Source organism: Dreissena polymorpha, chromosome 6 (genome assembly GCF_020536995.1).
Source record: "Dreissena polymorpha isolate Duluth1 chromosome 6, UMN_Dpol_1.0, whole genome shotgun sequence".
Taxonomy (NCBI): Eukaryota; Metazoa; Mollusca; class Bivalvia; order Myida; family Dreissenidae; genus Dreissena; species Dreissena polymorpha.
In genome coordinates this window covers 50,657,657-50,680,568 of record NC_068360.1, presented here as the reverse complement: position 1 = coordinate 50,680,568, position 22,912 = coordinate 50,657,657, and the positions used below count along the sequence as shown (strand labels likewise).

At 35.4% G+C, this 22,912-nt stretch overlaps 1 protein-coding gene across 2 annotated transcripts; it reads left to right on the top strand.

Moving 5' to 3' along the window:
• LOC127836080 (uncharacterized) lies at positions 1-22,874 on the top strand. 2 transcript variants are annotated; one of them, XM_052362501.1, is made up of 9 exons: positions 1-232; positions 10,479-10,547; positions 11,721-11,881; positions 13,149-13,356; positions 18,698-18,852; positions 19,676-19,853; positions 20,490-20,634; positions 20,940-21,045; positions 21,738-22,874. In XM_052362501.1, exons 1-9 carry the CDS (start codon positions 118-120, stop codon positions 22,020-22,022), a joined length of 1,422 nt encoding a protein of 473 aa, XP_052218461.1. In that variant the 5' UTR covers positions 1-117; the 3' UTR covers positions 22,023-22,874. The 2 variants fall into 2 exon arrangements, with proteins under 2 accessions (XP_052218461.1, XP_052218462.1); XM_052362502.1 differs by having other exon boundaries at positions 109-252; positions 21,738-22,873.
• The last annotated feature ends 38 nt before the right edge of the window (positions 22,875-22,912 follow it).

The following is a 22,912-nucleotide window of genomic DNA, read 5'->3' as shown; positions in this document are numbered from 1 at the left end:
TCTGATAAAAACGAGTTAAGCGGTTTGTGCGTCATATAGGGGCAATTAAACACCTGAATAGAAATGAACAAACGGATATTAGATTGAGGCAAAACAATCTAGAAATATTTATGTAACATGTCGCAGTGTTTTATTTTCCCAGTGCAGTTAAAAATTAGATGTTGTGTGCATGACATCGATATATTTGTTGTTTATTTCATCCTAAAGAGGAGGTATTGTGAGCAGAGAGAAGGTATTGTTAGAAGCGAGGAGGTAATATTCATATTTTATAATACAAATGATACAATTTTAAGATTGGCCTATTAGGCGTTAGATTATTGCCTAAGCGAGGAGTTATTGTGGGAAGGATAGAAGTATTGTGAGAAGTGGGGAGGTATTGTTTAAAGGCGGATGCATTGTGAAATAGAGGAGGTATTGTGGGAAGAGAGGAGGTAGTGTTAGTATTTCATTAGACAGATTATGCACACTCTGCATGTTGACTGTACATACACCTTTAAGATGTGCATCTGAAGCATACAGTACATTATTTTCATAACATTCGGCACGAAAAAAACAATCCTAATTTAATTGTGCAGGAAGGGTATTCTCTCTACGATATTAACCTGTGCATCGTATTTACAGTGATAGATTATGTCATAACTTTGCTCCAAACAAACATAAACAACAACTATGTTGTGCGATATGCGAGAGACGCATATATTGTGGCAACATGTTCACAGAGCTTCAATACAAACGTTCTTTTTATAAAGCAAGTACAAAACTTCTAACCTATACTAACAAGTATAATTCATGCACATAGTTGTATTCTGTGCATAAGTGTATGCTCAGAATAAATCGGTAGTAATTAACCAGGTTTTCTGAAGGAAAAAACTTTTTATTAGATTGGCGAATGTCGGCGGGCGGGCGGGCTGGAGGGCTGTGGGCTGGTGGGCTGGTGGTCTGGCGGGCGGGCTGGCGGGCGGGCGGAACAAGCTTGTCCGGGCCATAACTGTGTCGTTCATTGTGAGATTTTAAAATCATTTGGCACATTTGTTCACCATCATTGAAGGGTGTGTCGCACAAAAGAATTACGTCAATATCTCCAAGGTCAAGGTCGCCACGACTTAAAATAGATTTATTTTGAAACAAAGGGGGTTAATTTTAAACAAACAGTTCAGTTTGACTTGTCTCCCTTTATCAGACTTCTTTTTTTAAAATAGAAAACCAGGTTTTGTGACAATTTTTTCCCTTGTTTTTTTATGTAAATTTTGTCTGGTTCAAGCTTAAAAATAACTGACTAAAATTGAACCGCATTACCATAAAGTACTTTTCTTTTCCGATTTACTACAGATTTAACCATATATTCATCACAAGAATGGTAGTCGCCAACGAACAACTCCCTTTACTTTTCTCTGGTGGGAACACCCAACCAAGGAAGAAACGTGTAAACCGTAGCCAAGCACTTAGTCCATTCTTAAGAATATAGCAATCGGAAAAATCGTATGCATATATATACACACATAATCTTGTATACAACAACAACAACATGAATTTGAATGTGATGTTGCCACGTAAACGACTTCTCTAGAAATGAAATCCAGCGCTATTTATTTCTATAAATAGCCCTACACAAACAAACTTGCAAAACCGGTTTGTTTTCTCATGTCCGTCAGGACAAAAGCACTCCGCTATACGATGTAATGCGGAGTACTAATAAGTCATAACTTTGCTTCGAACAAACAAAAACAACAACTATGTTGACCGATTTGCGAGAGACGCATATAGACCATGCAAAGTATAGTAGGATAAACATCAACTTCAAATTCATTCATATGGTTTCATAAGTAGTATACAAATGTACACGCATTTACAATATCTAGCAAGTTACAAGTTTAAAGTTTTTGTAACTGATTATCTTTTATCTAAAAAATCTTGAATATAACCGTCTTTTGCTATGTCAGTTTTCCATCTCCCATGCATCTTAAGACATCTTTCAGAAACGCTCGAAGCAAGGTTAAGTTCGAGACCAACTAATTTCATTTTTTAACAATGCATTCTCTTGCTCTACTGTAACTTAATTTCTTATCTTTCTTAATTAAAGCGGATACAGTTTTAGAATGAAAAGCTGGTTTGAACAAAAAATCATTTGAATCATTACATAAGTTTGCTATTGGCATATATTTTGCTAAAATGCCATATGGGCAAGTTGTGGTTGCACCTTTTGCAATAATAATCTCCGAACCATTTCTATAAATGTCAGTTTTGCTATGGCGCACATTAATAACTAAATTATCAGATTTGAATTAAACGTATTTACAACGAAGTTCACTTACTTCGTTCATACGCATGAAACCAGCATATCCTAACATGATCATAGCTAAATCTCTTACATCAATAACATCAGTATAATCTGTATACACCAAACATATTGACTGTATCATTTCTGAAGAAAGTACATCTTTCTTTTGAACCGGTTTTGAACAAACACGTTTCGAAGCTTCTAATAATTGTTAAACAATATTGTTTTCCGTTGGATCATTTACACCTTTTATGGCATGAACCCATTTGATAATGTAGAACACAGATGAAACAACGTTGTTAGATTGTCCTTGACCCATCAATTGAGTCATGTACATTGCTACTGATATAGGTAAGGCTGGCATTGCAACTAACGAATTTTCTTCACAATATGTTTTGAAATGTTTAAATGAACAATTATATTTCTTCACCGTAGTGTCTGCTTTTGATTGCATCAAATATCCAGCCATTCTGTCCGCCATTTGATCTCTGTGTTGCCCATGCAAGCCCGCATCCTCTATTCGCTCATTTAGAGTTTCTCTCAAACCAATACCTGTCAAACATATGTGAAATATGCATCAATACATGACTTATGGTATGCATCTTAATGCTATCATATCAAATGATAATCTATTTTACCAAAACAACCGTTATTTCCCAATCCAGGAATCGAATCTCTTCCAAAATTTTTTTCAATCTTTTACAAAATCTCTAAATATGCCGTCGGACGAAATCAGCATTGGCCAATAAGGCGAACTGACCCATTTTTTGATAAAAAGGGTGCATTTTTCTTTCTCCGATACCATCTTAGCGATGCAGTTCGGAACCAATCTAGGTGGCGGGACTAACCAGTTAACATCATTTCCCAAATATTGAACTAAGGCATCCACTGCCTCTGCTCTTGGAACCCACCATCGGGAATTAAACCTTCTGCATTTATTATTTAAATTCGATGCGAATATAATAACTGAATGTTTAACCCAAGTGGTATCTAATGCTATAAAATAACATGGCTTTATCTGCCAGTCATCTGAATCAAACCATCTACTTAAATAGTCGCTCTTTTCATTGTTTGCTCTTGGAATCTATTCCGGACATATGGATGTATTATTTTGATCACACAACATATTTAAATCTAAAGATATTTCATGAATACCCTGTTTTCGACAACCATTCAGTAATATTGATTTTACGTTTTTATTGTCTGAATACACTTTTATGTACGAATTTTGTAAAGCATTTCCAAAAGTTTTAACTATTCTGTTAACTGCTTCCGCTTCTTGCCAAGTGGAGCGGCGTGTCTGTTCTATATCAGAACAGATGCCAATTACTTCTACATCTTTTACAGTATTATCATCTTCCTTTATACAAAAAGGATTAAACTCGTCACCTTCCGCCGACCTACCATAAAATCTATAACCCATCTCTGACAACTGTCTAATTTCTTTAACGTCCTCGTCCGCGGACTAACCACATACGTCATCTCTCGTTTGCGGGAGCCATGTTTTGGAGATTGTGTCCACTTCCGGGGACAAAATCATACCTTTTTTACTCACTTCCGAGAGGCATCTTACGTAGTCTATATCCACTTCCGGGGACCAAAACATACACCTTTTGCTCACTTCCGGGAGAAAGTTTATGGGCTCTAAGTCCACTTCCGGGAACCATAGCTTACCGTTTATGCTCACTTCCGGGAGCGATCTACTGGGCTCTATGTCCACTTCCGGGGACCATAGTATAGGCTCTATGTCGCTTCCGGGGATCATATCATACAATATCTTCGCACTTCCGGTAGCAATATACTGGGCTCTATGTCCAGTTCCGGGGACCATAGCATAGGCTCTATGTCCACTTCCGGGGACCATAGCATACTCTCTCTGCTCACTTCCGGGAGCAATCTACTGGGATCTATGTCAACTTCCGAGGACCATAGCTTACTCTTTTTTCTCACTTCCGGGAGCGTTAACATACCTTTTCTCAGAGACCATACATCCGTACCTTTACTCTGTTCGTCAAGTGAATTTAACAAATTGCTTTTTCAATTTGCTCTTTTATTTCCATGAAAGTCGTAAACTTGACTATCATTTTGCCTATCAACATGAAAACTACAACTTTCTATAAAACCTCCATAACCTTTGCTACTTGCATCAGCAAATATATTAAACAAACACACTTGATTGTGTTTGAAATATTTTTCACTGCTATTCGATTGCCTAGCATTTTCTTTCCAGAACGTAAGTTCGGAAATAGCTTGCTTTGTCACAATAACGGGAGCTCTCAAACTAGCCCTGGCATTTATGCAAGTGTATTAATGTCTTGTTAGCAACTTACTTTATTTCCACTCTGAAAGGAAATTATCTGCCCTACAATGCTAGCTACGAATCTTACTGGCAATATTTTTTCGCTTGTTTGATGAATTTGATGGATCATCGAATCAATACTTTTCTCTAGTCTAGTCACTCTGTTTTCAGTAATGAACAGCCGATTTGTTTGCATATCAAGCACATGCCCTAACCATTTTACTCTCTGAGAAGGAATCCACTTACATTTATCTTCGGCCAATAAAAATCCAAACTCTACTAGGTTATTTCTTGTAAATTCACTGGCATATAATGCTCTATCATATTCTACATTTCCACCAATAACATCATCCAAAAACATAGCTATTTTCAGTCCTTTTGATCTACGGAATGGTACTACAACTCTAAGAAGTTTAGTAAATATATGACCAGCTGTTTTTATGCCGAATGGAAGCGAATTAAACATATAATAACACTGTTTGGTATTGTCTTGATAGCTTAATCCTAAATATGTTCTATGTTCATTGAATATATCAATATGATGATATGCTCCTTTAATATCGAAAGTTAATAAAAAGGATTTTTTTTCAAACAAAGCTTCAGCAACTTAAATATCTTCAAATTTTATTTTAAACTGGTGAAAAAGTGGATTAATATACCTAAAATTTAGAACTAATCGTGGTTTCCCTTTCTTATTAAATGCTACTGTAAGCGGATAAACAATATGTGGAATATCGTTACATCTCGAAACAACAACTTTCTCTAATAAAGCTTTTATATCGCTTTCTACAAATACTGAATTTATTCTCGCAGATATTTCGCATCCGAGAATGTTCGGGAACAGTTTTAAAAGGAAGCTTGTATCCTTCACTTACTACATCTAAAATGTACTTACTATCAGTAGCTTCTTGCCACTTGTCTACTTACCGGCGAACTTCTGGTATCAATCTCTGTAATAGGATCCTTTTGATCCATATCAGTTTTTACAGCTTCAAGTACGTTACCGTTTTCCGATGGAATCGGAACTACTAATCTTTTGGATATCGGTGTCTCAAACATAAAAATACGTATCTTATTGTTTAAGCTGCTTGATGAACATTCAGCTGCTCCTTTCCAATGGCCCGGCTTTTCACAAGCGAAACATGGGCGTCTCAATGACTGTTTCATCGACACCCCGTGGGTTGCATTGTTGGTTGCAACTACCGGCTTCCGGTATGCCAGTTGCGCGCGCCTCGGGACTTTTCGACCACTCCGCTTTAAACTTCTTGTTTGCCCGCGCCTCTGCCCTGTACATCCGCTTTTCGTCTTCAGAGTCAGATGCTAGCGGGTTAGACTAGTATTCGCTCACGAATCTCCAACCCAACTCTGATTCGTCAGCTAATCTGATTAATTTCTGGCGGTGAACAACCAGTGCTTTTACTTCAAAAACAAATCAATCGCATAAGACTCATCAAATGATTATAAATACATATATGTTATGTTTACACCGCAATAAAGTATAGAAAGTTTCTTTCTAATAAGTAAGATATACATTTTCGTCAAATACTGACCTTCTGCGACGTTGTGTCGTGTTTCTTCGAAATTTCAATTTGCCAACAAATTTTCTACTTCCTCTAGCGCAAAATTTACTTTCGCATTGTGCTTAAATTGCTCTTTATTTGATTTTCTTTTAAATGATGGTACGCCAGATACTATTCTCGAAATTTGATTTAATTGAGTAACGTTAGTTTTTGAACTTATCTTTTCTACAATGCGTTCCATGTCATGAAACAGCGAATTATTGTGCTCTACTAAAGAAGATTTCAACTTTTCATCAACGATTTTGCTAATCAGATTTATGTGCTCCTCCATTTTCGGTTCACGATGTTGCCACGTAAACGACTTCGCTAGAACTGAAATCCCAATCTCTTGCACGACGGTTACATTACATTCACCTCTGTGTTGGGCTCGGAACGGACTATTGTTATGAAAGCGTCTCATTTATGTCATGATCATTCCAAGCGTTCATCATTGAGGTTACAGAACACTAAACAATCTCTTGCACGACGGTTACATTGCATTCACTGCATTAAAGAAAACCATCTCATACCATGATATCTTATATCAGTCTTAATTCATTATTATAAAATTGATATGGTTTTTTATGTTAAGAAACCAACATACATACACACGTCGAAGCAATTCCTTACGTCACTCAAAAAAAATATGTTCAATTGTTTACATTTGTTAAGTGCGTGGAATGATTCCATCTGCGTAAATGGGCAATAAATTAGTTCCAAAGAGTTGCATTAAAACTGGCAAGTTTTTGCACGATTGATCGTACATTTAAAAGTCATATTTCTTAATTTAATGCATGCGATCTTAAATATCCAATCAAATATACATTGAATGCGTTTGTTCGGTTTTACCTATTTTATAGACAAAATGGCAAGCTGTGCATTTCGCAGAGTTGTATGTGAGTTCAAGGAACGACAACTCTGCGTGGAGATTGCTGAAATCCAACGCTATTTATTTCTATAAATAGCCCTACACAAACAAACTAGCAAAACCGGTTTGTTTTCTCATGTCCGTCAGGACAAAAGTACTCCGCTATACGATGTAACACGGAGTACTTATAATTATACACCCATTCAGAACTCAACATACTGTTCTAATGTTACATTTAATATTCCACTTGTGTTCGTATAGATATACCAGTCAAAAGTTCAATAAAATTGAATATAAACTATAGGAGAATTAAACTGATAATCAGGGACATTTTTTTATTATAATCTCTAAGAGACTTTAAACTTACTTGATGCTGTAAACTGAGAAACCGCGGATGGCACAAGTCCGGTCATTTATCATATATCTAAAGACAATAAAACGATTATTAAACACTTGACCAGTTGAAGGTCCAGTCATACGAAGTTAATTGATAATCATACTCAGCGCTTATTAAAAATTATAAAGGCGGACATAACAGAAAAATATATAATGTTTAACTACACATATACACGAAATCACAGAAGAAATCAAGGCCCGCAGTGTACATCGTAAGCTAACGGGTCGTGGGCCTATTTCTGTGACCCCATTGAATGTTGCGGGCGTTTTCATGGCGCGAATATTTTTATCGAAGAGGTTGAGTCCATATATTCTTCAGTGCAGCTCGTAGCAATCATACCACTAACTCGGTGCGACCGAAATTGCGAAAAAAATCGCGGAGCGCTGCGCTCCTCAGTCGTAAATGATCGTCGTCAGGCAAACATATAAACAAAAATGCATGTTTGCTCATTCACCCAAATCAAACTCACTGGTAAATTCTAGTAAGGATGGGATATGTCCTTTAAGTTTTGTTGATTATTAAGCCAGTGTTCTAATAGTGCTTTGGTCATCTGTTTACAGAGCGAAGTAACAACAGGAAAACAGTAGTTCCTACAATAAATTATTTGGAAAATTTAGTCAAGAGAGTCAAGTAAGAAAGTTTACTTAATGTAGTGAATTGGGACAAAAGTGAGAAGATTTAAACAATAAATAAGATACATAGTTATGCAGATACGCTTTTAAAGGTCTTTAAAAGTAAGAATTATTATGTTAAAGATAAATTAATATTATAATACTAACACATTAAGTTGAAACAACATCATCACTAAATGAGATGTAAACAATTTACTTTTATTGCTTGAATAAATACAGCGATGTTAACACATCAACACAATAGTTGGTGTTTAATGTTGCGTTATACCGATCGCATATACTCAGAGTAACATGTTTTAAGAAATGAAAATCATTTACCGCATCAAGCTCAGTTTACCTCAGTATGCACTGTTTGGAAGATACGGCTAAATTGCATAAACGCATGGATATTTATTAGGTAATTTGCATACGTTGTGGTTTCATCTGGAATTGAAACTCAGTTGAAGTAATCGGATTTTCAAATGCGTTTTAAACTCCAAACAGATGCAATTATACAGCGATGAGGCAAAAGAGATAACATTCTCTGGTGAGTAGCCTTATTATTAAAATAGTTAGTAGCACTACTGAATATGTAAATTATGCAATAAGAGAACCAATTATTTATTTTACAATCCACAGGTAATTGGAAATTGCTGTTTTAATCAGTGCGACTTTTTTTAACTTACACTTATAACTTTTTCTTGAGCGTTGTCAATACAAAAGCGAATGCATGCTAATATCCTACGCATGTACATAATAGGCATTTAGTTGAAAAAATTGTAGACAGTATTCATCTGTGCACTAGCTTTAACTTGCAGACGTCCTGTTAAGTACACTAGCACATACATTGTTTTTGCAAAAATCCATAAATAAGTGCTTTTAGCCTTGATTATATCGGGCTCAAACCGACAATCCTTAAGATAGTCAGGTCGATTAATCCACTTTGTTTTGCCGCCGAGGGTACGAGATCTATCTGCACATTTTGTTCGCCGTCTAGGAATTTAGAACTTTGTCTTATTTGGTGACCGTAATCTGTACCTCATCGAGCAGGTCCAACCATTTCCCTCATGTATACTGGAGCTATACCATTGCTGTTACGAAATACAACTACTTAGACTTTGAATATCACAATGGCTTTTACTGGAAGCGAGTATAATTGTATCAGAAGGTCAGTGCGTGGTTCTTCAAAAGAAGCATTCATAAGTTCTATTGCAGCATGATATGTGACTTGCTGTAATTTCTTGATCTGATAAGCAGGAACTTCCGTAAAGAAAACCATAACAAAAGTCAATATATTAATTAACTAATCCTTGTACTAATGCTTCCGTAGATGTTTGTAAGATAACAGTTCATCCATTTATAGGGAATGTCAAATATGCCATATTCGTCTTGAAAAAAATGCGAATTATGTTTGGGATATCAATAGGGTAAACGCTGCACTTAAGTCAACAATGACCACGTACTTGACACTCATTAATGGTTTCTAGATGGTCAGTATTGATTTTTAGCATAGCTATTTTAACACTATGATAGTATCTGAAGGCACTTTGATACGCTTAGGGAAAGTTTTAGCACCAATATGAACGGTAATTTGGTTTAAAGTAGATTATTCATGTGTGTTCTACAGAAATTTCACTACACGATAGTTCTGTAGTTTCAACGGGAGACCTCTCTATTTTATTAACTGTTTAATCATAGTGCTGTTTTCATGCGTTAGGGAATATGTTTGATAGCAATATATTATTTTTGTCAATATAGGGGTCACTTCTAAAAGAGGTTCTTATAGTTGAGATCGCACCAAGTTCACATGTTGTATATTTGGATGCATTTACAAGTTAAAAAATATCACTTGGGAAGAGTGGTTTGAAGGCACTAAATGCATTCCTTATCACAGCTAGATTTGAGGAGACCATTTGTTGCATGTTGTTTCAATGGGTAAGTTGTCCAGGTTATTTATGATTTTAAAAATTCTCTCTGCAAAGTATCGCATGAAGTCATAGGCAAATGATAATGCACTTGTATATTTTTGCCATCTACCATGTAAAATTATTTTTATTGCAACGAACTTTCTTGTTAACCCTTCTGCGTCCACAATAATGTCTTTGTAGTATGTATCACAGGCCTTGGAAAGTTCGATACTATTACTGTTTCGCACACCTTTGTAGACTTATCTAGACATGCCAAATTTGTATCGCATACAGATTTTTCTATAGATCGTTTTTACTGTTTTAGCTGTTGTAGATTAAGATTACCACAATCGTATTATTGTACCCGCAAATCTTTAAATTCTCCAATAAGACTTATTTGATGTGTATTACTCTTACTCGTTGAAAGCAGGATTCGGGTCAGTTCAGTTTAAATACTCGTGCTGTTACCACGGTTTTAATCGCCGTTTTTATTATTCTTATATATTGAAGAAAACATTGACATATTTTGCCTTTATATACTATTATAATTCATTTTCAGAAATGAGTCAATATGGACATATCCTCCTAGCGGTGTACATTTTCTTATTTGGAAACGCATCTTGTTTTGGTAAGCATCAAATAAAGAAACTTTATTTAATTGTACTTGCAATAATTACACATTGATTAAAGGACAGCAATGTGACATGTGGGTGCATTGTGGATGGCAATCGACCAATTTATAACTTAATATGCAATACTACCATTAACTATTTTACCACAATACTCGCAAGAACTGTCCCTTGTTACCAATGCTGTCACAAGCACAACTGGGCGGTCCGCTAAGCTTTGTGTTTCTCACCTTGGCGACCTGGGTTCAATCTCCGCTTCCGGCGGAATTTGTTTCGTAGTAACTATATCGGACAGTTGAGACTCTTTTACCGGGTACGCGGGTTTCTCCTTAAAGCACAATACAACACTTAAATCGAATATTTAAAAGGTCGCAGTGTTGTAATATATAGGGTGTCCGTTTATATAAGCCTTAGGCTTTCGATGCAATCGCCTTAAAATAAATAGGGTTTAAACTTAACCGGATTTTTTTTATGAAATAGGATCTCTTAAACTTCTTTATAAAATACAGTTCATATTTTGTATACTTGGATTGTATTTGGTTCCCCGTATCAATTGAGCTTTGATTAAAGAAAACAATTGTCCATGTATGTTGCATGTGTAATTAAAGATACCAAATATAACCATTTATCATACAACTACATTAATATCTGCCTGATAAAAGGTGTCTGGTATAATTCGTTATATCACGACAACGGTGTTTGCACCAGTCAAGGTTTGGAAATAGGTCAAAACAATCTGAGTCAACTGTAAATTATTCACGTTCGATAAATAGAATCAGATTCAATGAAAGAAACTATTTGTTATCAAGAAAATAAACTATTTAGACACAAATAGCTACGCTAATAGCAAACAAATCCAAATTTTACAAGTATTAAGCGCAAGGGCTCATTAGGTAACAATACACAAGTCATACAACATATTAGTTTCCGCTGTAAAGAAAATATTCGTCTTAGCAATTATATTTCTTCATGTCTTTAAAAAGAGTGGGAGTTAAGGTATGATTCAAAGAAAAGCATATAATTTTGTAAAATATCAGGCTCGACGCGAATAAAACATTAGCTCGGCGAGCCTTGTCGTTATTTTGCCTCACACCAGATATATTACTCAATTTGAGGGCAGTATCCTGTTATAATATATATAATACCCTCATTATTGCATAACGTTACCCCAGTTTCAGTTCCATTTGTGCGCGGCCCGGACCCCTGGTCCGACGAGACCGGGTTACTGAAGATCCAGTATTACTGCAACTTCCGCGCACCACAAGTAGGCTTGGTCACCAGCGAGTCGGCGAGATTGTTAGTAATTTTCAATCAAGAAGTACAGGATATCTTGGTAAGCATTGATATATCAATCAATTTCACTGTTAGCGTGAATATGACCCTTGGCTTATTTGGCGTAGTTGTCTTAATCATGTTTTTTTTTTATACATTAAGTGACCTTTATTTACGCCCAATAAAATGTTGTAGACATTTTAAGCCAGTAGGCAGGAATGAATGACTTGAACTTTCGCACTTGTGAAAATACCTTAACTATGCTAAATAGAAAGCGTTCCGCGCTTACATCAACAAGTTTTACATTTAATTTGAAAAATACTATCTTTGTTGTGCAAAATAGCGTTAAGGATGTACGCCGATGAGAAATAGAGAAATACCCACTATTATTTAGTGATTTAGGTTTTACTTCTTGTCGTGAATTGTATTTAGTTTTTTAAAATAAACTATGAATTGTAAAATATTCATTTACTAATAAAAATCCAGTATTGAAAAAAGACGTACATAAAGACCTTATATAGATGTTGATCGACCAACACCGTATGCACGAGTACTTTGCGAATTGCTACACCAAGTTTTTATGAATAATTTGCGCGCTCAAGTTTTGTGATGGACAAGGCGTTTGATAATTATAAATAGAGTGACACCACATCTTCATCTCCAACATTTTTGTCACGAAGACTATTCTTCGTGGGGATTTTACACTCTCAGAGTAAGATCTCCGATAAGATTGTAAACTACGTTTGTCTTGATTTATATGAATAAGATATAATGCGGCACAGAATTGATAAGACAAAAACATCCCAAAACACTTTAATCTTACTGAATTTAGTGACGGCCGTTTAAAGCCAACACAAAAACAACGCCATGTATCTGTCTTTTAAGATATTTCTAGTGTTTTTTTAATGTATTAGTGCAAACGATAGATACACGAATTAATTGATGACTGTCAAATGAAATTAGAAAAGTGATAGAATAATTTCGAACTGCTCTTCAAGTGTATATATATATTTTATGATATGCTTTACCCGTATTGTTCTCCTTCACAATCATAGAAAATAACATGTTAAACGTATATCTAACACTTATAAAAATCATTGGAACGCACGATTATAAAGTCACCGGAAATAACAAATCGTTTTGTTTCGAGCCCACTTAAAGAAGAATTTGCATTCAATACCACCATTTGTAAGACGATACCACACACTTATGGACATATACAATTTAACTTTAACAAAACGCGAATGCAACTATGGATAACTGTAAGTATCGAGACAACCCCACGCTACTGATTTATCATATTACCCGAATGCTTATCTCTTTCGCAGAACTGGAACATGCTCACTCTGTCCCCCGCAAGCGTCAACAGGTCGGACAAGGTGTTCGTCCTGACAAACGAAAACAACACGGACTTCACCAACTTCCAGTGGTCCTTCCACGTGGTATGGAAAGGTGACATCGATTATGGTCCTCCCGTCCGCACCTCCTCCCCCGCACCCACTGGAACATGTCAGCTTGGCACCGATCTTGTCACAGGTAATGGCACATTTACCCAAGACCTAGTTGTCTGTTCAACGGTTTACTTCTACGAGTTTTGTTATTTCATTATTATAATTTCATTATTATTTTGCATCGTCCGAGGTGCTTTCGGATTGTCTCATGGCGGATCGAATCATGAAATTTAAACAAGAGCACCGCCTTGCGGGTGCAGACCGCTCATCTATTTTCTTTTTAAAGGTGAAGGGACTCTCATTTTCAATCACAAAGGAGGGAGGAGTGGAGTGAAGAGGGGTGTATAGTGTGGGGTTGTGGACATTTATTACATTATCTTCCAAAAAAGCGAAAAAAAAAAAAAAAAAAAAAACAAATCCGGGGGGGGGGGGGGGGGTTGGGGGGGCGATGGGGGGGGGGGGGTTTGGGTGCGATGGTTGGACGGTATTTCAAACATAACCATTTTAAAAAAAAATGGGGGGGGGTATAGTGTGAGGGTGTGGTGGTAATTTGTGAGATGATCTTAAAAAAAAAAAAAAAAAAAAAAAAAAAAAAAAAATTAGGGGGGGGGGGGTGGGGGTGGGGGGGGGGTATAGTGTGAGGGTGTGGTGGTCATTTGTGAGATGATCTTAAAAAAAAAAAAAAAAAAAAAAAAAAAAAATAGGGGGGGAGGGGGGGAGGGGGGGAGGGGGGGGAGGGGAGGGCACGGGGGATGGTTTGGGTGGAGTCTATTGTGGTATGTCAGGTAAGAGTAGTTTCATCAAAGTATCAATCAAATCTAATCATAAATAAAGAAGTTATGGCAATTTTAGCAAAATTTAATAATTTGACCTTGAGAGTCAAGGTCATTCAAAGGTCAAAGTAAAATTAAAGTTGCCAGGTACAGTAACCTCATGATAGCATGTAAGTATTTGAAGTTTGAAAGCAATAGCCTTGATACTTAAGAAGTAAAGTGGATCGAAACACAAAATTTAACCATATATTAAAAGTTACTAAGTCAAAAAAGGGCCATAATTCCGTAACAATGACAACCAGAGTTATGCAACTTGTCCTTTTACTGTACCCTTATGATAGTTTGTGAGTGTTCCAAGTATGAAAGCAATATCTATGATACTTTAGGGGTAAAGTGGACCAAAACATAAATCTTAACCAAATTTTCAATTTTCTAAGTATAAAGGGCCCATAATTCCGTTCAAATGCCAGTCAGAGTTACATAACTTTGCCTGCACGGTCCCCTTATGATAGTTCATAAATCTTGCAAGTATGAAAGCAATAGCTTTGATACTGTAGGAATAAAGTGGACCTAAACACAAAACTTAATCAAATTTTCAATTTTCTAAGTATAAAAAGGGCACATAATTCTGTCAAAATGCCAGTCAGAGTTACATTACTTTGCCTGCACAGTCCCCTTATGATAGTTAGTAAGTGTTGCAAGTATGAAAGCAATAGCTTTAATGCTTAAGGAATAAAATGGACCTAAACACAAAACTTAACCAAAATTGTCAATTTTCTAAGTATAAAAAGGGCACATAATTCTGTCAAAATGCATGCCAGAGTTATCTAAATTTGCCTGCCCAGTCCCCTCATGATAGTAAGTAAGTGTACCAAGTTTGAATGCAATAGCATTGATACTTACTGAGAAAAGTGGAACTAAACGCAAAACTTAACCAAAATTTTCAATTTTTTAAGTATAAAAAGGGCACATAATTCTGTCAAAATGCACGCCAGAGTTATCTAACTTTGCCTGCCCAGTCCCCTCATGATAGTAAGTAAGTGTACCAAGTTTGAATGCAATAGCATTGATACTTTCTGAGAAAAGTGGACCTAAACGCAAAACTTAACCGGACGCCGACGCCAACGCCAACGCCAACGCCAACGCCAACGCCGACGCCGACGCCAAGGTGATGACAATAGCTCATAATTTTTTTTCAAAAAATAGATGAGCTAAAAAAAGGCAATTTGCCTTGAAATTAACACGGATGTCATTCTTGTACTGTAAACACTTTTGATGGAGCAGGATGACTGGAAACGCCTAATCTTGTATCACCCTTTTTTTCTTTAAGCCATTACCGATAGTTTCCATACACGAACTTGTTCGTGTTCTATGAGCAATAATTAATTACAGATTTTATCCATCATTATTATTATCTGTATCGTGCATAATTCGATCATATATCACCTAAATTGGTCGTTAGTCTAAATAAACTTAACATTACAGCACGTATACAATGAGTCATGTATTGTCGGAAAAAAGTCAAATTATATTGTCATAAAATAACGCGACATGGAAAAATTAGTTTCCTTCTATATTTAATCACATGAACATTTTGTTTTCTCATTTTTTAGCATATTATTCTTACTTATTTGGTTTATATAAAACAAGTAAACATTTAGTTAAGTCAAATTATTATCCCATATTTACGTCGTGTTTGATTAACTTTCAACACATTTTACCATAACTATAATATCGAAGTTAAATGAATCTTGGTTTACCATCTAAGAAAGGATTATTTTCCTCTTCTAATATTTGTCTTAACATTGATGGAAATATATGTTTTGATAAGGACATTATTGCAGATTCTTTAAACCATTTTTACACTACAGTTGCCTCAAAGATTGTTGATAAATTACCATCTAGTGTTCTTAAGTTTGGAAAATCATTTGTCATTAATTTTTATGCTAACTTTGGTATAAAAGCAGTTAACAGTTTTCTTTTTCTTTCGTTTCTGAGAACCAAGTGCTCAAATATTTAAACCAGCTTAGTTCTAATAAAGCAACAGGTTAAGAAGGTATGCCCTCACGTTTTGTGAAAGATGGGGCTTCAATTAACTCTAAACCTCTCACTCATGTTATTAATCTATCTCTTATACAGGGTGTTGTTCCAGAGGATCTCAAGTCTGCTAGGGTTGTTCCTATTTTTAAGAAAAGTGATAAAACCTCTGTTGGTAATTACCGTCCAGTCTCTTTTTTGAGTATTATATCTAAAATATATGAAAAGGTTGTATATGACCAGGTTGAGTCATACTTCAAGGTTAACAAATTGTTGTATAAATTTCAGTCTGGTTTCAGAAGTGGTTTTTCAACGGACACCTGTCTCATACATCTGACTGATTATATCAAGTTAGAAATGGATAAAGGTAATCTCGTAGGGATGATTCTTCTAGACCTCCAAAAGGCTTTCAACACTGTTTATCACTCTATACTTCTCAGGAAATTAAGTGCAGCAGGTCTTGGTGATGATATCTTAAGGTGGTTCAAATCATACCTTTCAGATAGACAGCAACTTGTTGATGTTTCAGGCACTTAGTCCGGTACAGCCCCAATATCATGTGGAGTTCCACAAGGGTCAATTCTAGGTCCCCTGCTCTTCCTAATCTATGTTAATGATATGTCTGCTGTGGTTAAAAATAAGCTCCTCCTATATGCAGATGACTCAGGTATTCTCGTGTCTGGTAAGTGTAAAACTGATATTGAAAGGTTATTGAAAGAGGATTTACATCTGGTTAGTCAGTGGTTGGTTGATAATAAGTTGTCTCTGCATTTAGGTAAGACGGAGACTATTCTTTTTGGTTCTAGGCATAGAATCAGGTCAACCCTACTCTCGACATTTCTTGTAATGGTACCATTATTGAATCTACATCTTCAGTCAAATACCTAGGGGCTACATTGGATTTAACTTTGTCCTTTGAAACCATGGTTCGTTAAGTCATTCAGAAGGCCAACTCCAGGTTAAAATATCTATATAGAAAGAAAGAATATCTCACCCAGCAAACATAGAAACTTCTTGTCATGTCTTTGATCCAATGTCATTTTGATTATGATTGCTCTATATGGTACCATAGTCTCACCAAAGTGTTACAAAATAAGCTCCAAATCATCCAGAATAAGTTATTGCGGTTTGTCCTAGGTCTCGATGCAAGGGCACATATTGGGCCTAAACACTTTCGATTGCTCAACTGGCTACCAGTCAATACACGTGTAGACCAGATTGTTCTTGGCCATGTGTTTAAGATTAAAAATGGTTTGGCCCCTGACTATATGGGAGAACATTTTATTCCGCAGGCCTCTATTCATTCATACAGGACCAGGTCAACTCAAAAAGGTGCATTTGCTGTCCCCAAAGTCAAAGGTTTCGGGTCAAAGTCCTTTTGTTACACGGGATGCTCATTATGGAACAATTTACCCTCCAGTATAACACAGATTGATAGATTGTCTGTTATTAAGTCGTCTTTAAAAACTCATTTATTAGCAAATATGTGACTTTGTATGTGTATTGTTTTTTTTGGGGATTAAGGAATCATTTTTAGTCATCAATTTGTATCAACATTGATCCTATCTTCATAAATGTTATGCATTCTCCATTTTTATAAGTGCCACTCTATGTCCTTCCACCAGCACAAAGGACCACAACGGAAATATGGGTTTACTCATTTTTGTGTTATCCTTGGTGTTGGTGTGTATGTCATGGTATATTTATGTACATGTATGTGATATTTTATATTCTGTACATGTTGTAAATGCCCATGTATGCATTCCTTGCCAAAATAATCTATCTAATTTAAGTCAAATCATTCTTCCAATTTATCGTCAGGTTGACAAAAACTCTTATACTAACCCATCCTATTTATGTTGCCGAGCATAAACTGTTTGTGACAGAAGGAGAGACAAAATGTTTTATTGACGAAAACTTTGAATTAAAAAACGTTCACCATATAAACGTTTATAAGTTTGTTATTCAAGGTTTAGTTGTCAATCAGTTGTGCATAGTTCGTTCATATTCCTTTAACTATTAACTTTGCAAACAATTGTTGTCGTACTCGCGAAAGTAATGTTTTTGACCTATGTACCCTATTTATTTTAGAAATATCAGTGCAAACATAGACATTGTCTTTATGGGCCTCACATTAAACGCGTGCTTTTCAAGCCTGTATCAGTATCATAAAATAACATTAAACGCAAAGTAAATGTGATTATATATGAAGTTTAATCACATTTTTATAAGAAGATTAGACTTAATTTAGAAATTAGTATTCCATTTATCATATAATCAAATCCTTTGCGTCTTGAAGTAAAACACTTTTGTTTGCAAAATTCTTAACTGGTTTCATAAAATATTGAATGCAATGACAAAAGTTATATAATTGTTTGAGGACCAATAATCACCGTTACTTTTCAGCATTCGATTGAATAATAGTGAGAAAAGTATAGAGTTCAAATAAAAGATGTACAAAAAGTTATAGAGAATAAAACAGAAAATAAAATTGTTTAATTTATGCAAAACTATTTAAGCTTCACAATTTGTTCAGCACACACAATCATTAAAACAAACACCACTTCAACAACAGTAAAATAAAACGGCGTTCATAAATTGATAGATGGGTTTCAGTTCCGATTGAGCGTGGCTCAAAGCCGTGGTCCGAAGGGTCCGGTTTACTTAGGATCCAGTATTACTGCAACTTCCGCGCACCACAAATAGGATTGGTTGCCGGCAGGATGGCGGTATTGTTAGTTATGTTCAATCAAGACGTGCAAGATGTCGTGGTAAGCTTTGATATCTTCATCACTTTCGCTGTTAGCTTGAATATGATCCAATACTTACTTTCGTTCTTATGTGTTAGTACAAACGGTTGATCAATGAATTTAGTCATTTTTTATAAATGAAAGAATTTATGAAAGTGATGTATTTTTATATTATACTTTAACGGTAATGTTCTCCTTCACAATCATAGGGAAAGAAGATGTCGTATTTAACTTATATACATTGAAACAAATGCAATGCAATTTATTAGTTCAATAAATATTTGAATTGATGCAGAAAGTGATTTTTTAACTTGACATTAGAAACGCAAATGATCAAAGCATTTCTTGCTCAAACACCTCATTCACTCAGAAAAATAGAAAAAGTTTAACCAATACCACAGTTCACCTTTATTTTTTAACAACTTGTTTAAAATGCAAACCTAAGCACTATCATTCAACTCAACTTGATAATTGAACATGCCACCTTACCGATTGCAACGATAATACAGCCATACGAATGTGTCCTTATTCAAACAACACTGTTATACACTATACGATTTCAAAAGCCAGCATAAAACCAACCCGCGTAACATTTTTTCTTGCGCTTTGCTCAAATCGACAATTCATTACCTTCGCCCAAAACGGTTATTGTGTTTTAAAAATGTATTAGGTTGATTTAACTCGATTGTTAAAACATACATGAGAAATAAATGGTCGTTGACTTTATCACGAACAACTTTGAGCTGTTCGTATGTAGTCATAAAAGATCAAAACATTCAAAACAACTACTTCACACCCACACTGCTGATGGTTCATACTTCCCAGAAGTTTTCCTCTTTCACAGAACTGGAATATGATCACTTTGTCGCCCGCAAGTGCCAACCGGTCGGCTAAGGTGTTCGTACTGACAAACGAAAACACAACGGACTTGACCAACTTCCAGTGGTCCTTTCACGGAATCTGGAAAGGATTCATCACCAATCCTGAACCCACGGGCACGTGTCAAATTTTCAACGGAAATGGTACATTAACAAATGGCCTATTTTTCTTTAATGACTTACTTTGAATAGTGTATCTGCATCGTCTTATTTACCTAAAAACTATTCTCAAAGTAGACTTGAACATGAAAAAATGTATTTTTTAAAGACAAACGGCCTTGAACTTGATACGGATAGCATTTTTGTCTAGATATACAATTGCTGTTCAAAGATGACTGACTACGTGTCCTTGTGTATCTCCTATGGTATCTTCATAGCTATTAATGAGAATTCATAAATTCTTGAGTTTTCTTTGCGTTTAATCATATCATACTTCCGTGTTTAATTTACTGTACAATTTTATAAAACTTCAAAACAGTTCACCTGCAGCTTGAATTTTATCTCCAGGATGAAGTGAATTTAAGTTCAATTATTCTTCAACATTCACGTAAAGGTACAACTTTTACTGAAAAAAAAATAGGCGTAAAATAAAAAAATTGTTTCCACTTATCATATCAACCTTATTTTTGTGTTACTACACTCAAACATTTGGTTGTGTTTTTGATGAGTTTTGCTAAACTTAATCATATTCCCTTAATTAACTATTAGTTTGCGATCATTTTTGCTACGTTGACTGTTACTCGTCAACATCTTTCTAATTTTACGTCATTTATTTTACAGCGGCTTCTACCACTCTAGCGCCTGCGTCCATCACTCAAGCGCCTGAATCACGATCAGTTTCTACATCTGGATACGTCGGCATTGGGATTGGTGTCTTTGTGTTGGTTCTCATAGCGGTAGCGGTTATTGTCATCGCGTACAAGAAGTAAGCTTAGTGATATTATTTTAAATGCTACATATGCGTTTCGTGTGAAGTAATATACATTTGGAAGCCTGTATTTTTCTATATATGCTGTCAAAGTATATATCAGTTACAACTCAGTTATTGTTCCTATGTATTTGATGAAAGACACTACATAAATGCCTGTACGGATTAAGAGATCTTCAATCAGTCATAAAACATTCACATAGTGTACTCTTTTACTAAAACGAGTGCACATACTTTGGACTCTGTGTACATACATGTTGTAGTATAATTATACGACTGAAATGGAACGTGTGTGTTTGAAGACGCCGAAGACAGCTGCATACTGAAGATCCAAATTTCCGGTACTCTCCAAAAGCTGATAAATGTGATATGTCTGCAGACACGGAAAATATACCACAGCCCGTTCCAGTAAGTTGTCAACCAATTGTGGGCAAACACTTGTGTATATGCAATTGCTTTGAAGGACGAGTAGTGCAGATTATACATTTGAAACAACGCATTTCGGTGATCTGGGAGAGACTTTAATATTGTAATATTAAACTGCTACTCAAGGCCTCCTTTTCCTACACTTTTCTCTCCTGCTGATCCGTTGGTCTAGTCGTGGCAAATATACGTATAGTTCTTTAAATATATTATTTGTGCACGTATATTTAATGTTTAAACACCTCAAGCTGAAGTGAACAACTTGTCTGTGTTTTGCTTCAGTCCATTTAAATTTAATTTATTTAATTTGTAACTTTGATAACTGCAAAATACTATTTATTTTGTTTGCTTAATATTTAAATATAAAAATATAAGTAAGAAGAAATTGGTATATTACTTTATACATGTGTTGAAAGGTTTAGTGCATTACATGAAAAGAACTGACAACGATGCCGGACTTAAACTGTGAAATGACGGCAATATGTTATCCCGCTTCTACATAAAATAATATTGCATAAAATGTTTAAAAGTGGAATAAATTTAATTCAAGTAACAACAATTTTTGGTAAATGACGGAATGATGCAGTATTGCATTTCACGAGTATGCATAACAATTTATATTTAGAGAAAAGACGCATACTGTCCATTAATATATATTTAATCATTCTCTAACCTAGCATGGTGTCAAACAGAAGCGCATACATTCATACCTCGAGTTGGATGGTGCCGTTTATGATGAAATAGGGGACGTTGATAGCTCAATATTGCCGCCTAGACGAGCCCTGCCTTCTCCCCCGGGCGCAAAGAGCAGCGCAGACGACGAGTACCTTACAGTGGTATCTCCTTTGCTCCCTAGGGACATACCAGCACCACTTAATACAAAGGACGATCTGTTACTCCCAGTGCGTGTCACTTCGTACGAAATACCAACTACAACAGATAGTTCAGTGTCAACATTGTAAACAAGTATTACTTAAAGTAAACTGAAGATAAGATATATACCCTTATACCATTGTTTCTTCAGGTTAAAAATTGTTTTTAAACAATAATAAAATGATTTGTATTCACTCAAACACTCGCTATATGTAAATTGTAAAATAACATATAACTAATTAAAGTAACATAAATCCTCAAAATCAACGAGTATTTCGCACAATATTTCGTAAAATAAATTAAACCCATAAAAATCAGTGTTCCTTATAGAAATTACCAAAAATTCAACGCTAGATTTGGCATGGTGACATAGATTTAACGATATACAAAATGCTCTTTCTTATTTTTGGTGGCACAATATATCCCATTTTAATTTCTTGCGACGATATATATTCATACGACACACGAACACTAATATGGTACATGAACATGTGTTTGATATACTGTCCCACACACAAAATAATTGGGTATATTGCTAAATCTATGTTACCAGAGGACATTTGGCGTTGACAATTTGGCTATTGCTATAAGGAACATTGATTTTGTATACTATTATGTGTAAACCTTATTTTTCGAAATAGTGTACGAAATATTCGTCGTTTTTGACTGTTAATTGGATTTTAAGACTTAATAACTCAAATCGATGTATGAAGGTCAAATATCAACTTCTGTTGCCTACACTATTAAGGGAAAACGTGAAGCAGAGTAGTAAGTACTTTTCTTAAGCGAACTTAATATTAAAAATTATTATTATAATATTAACTGTATTGTTATATATATATTGCATGCAATATTTTTGCTTCTTATAATGATTTGGGGGGGGGGGGCTTAAATTGCTTACATTTGCCAAAAATAATGTGGTAACGCATATGAATTTGATTGATAAAAGATTTGTTAAATATAATACACTAATAGTTCA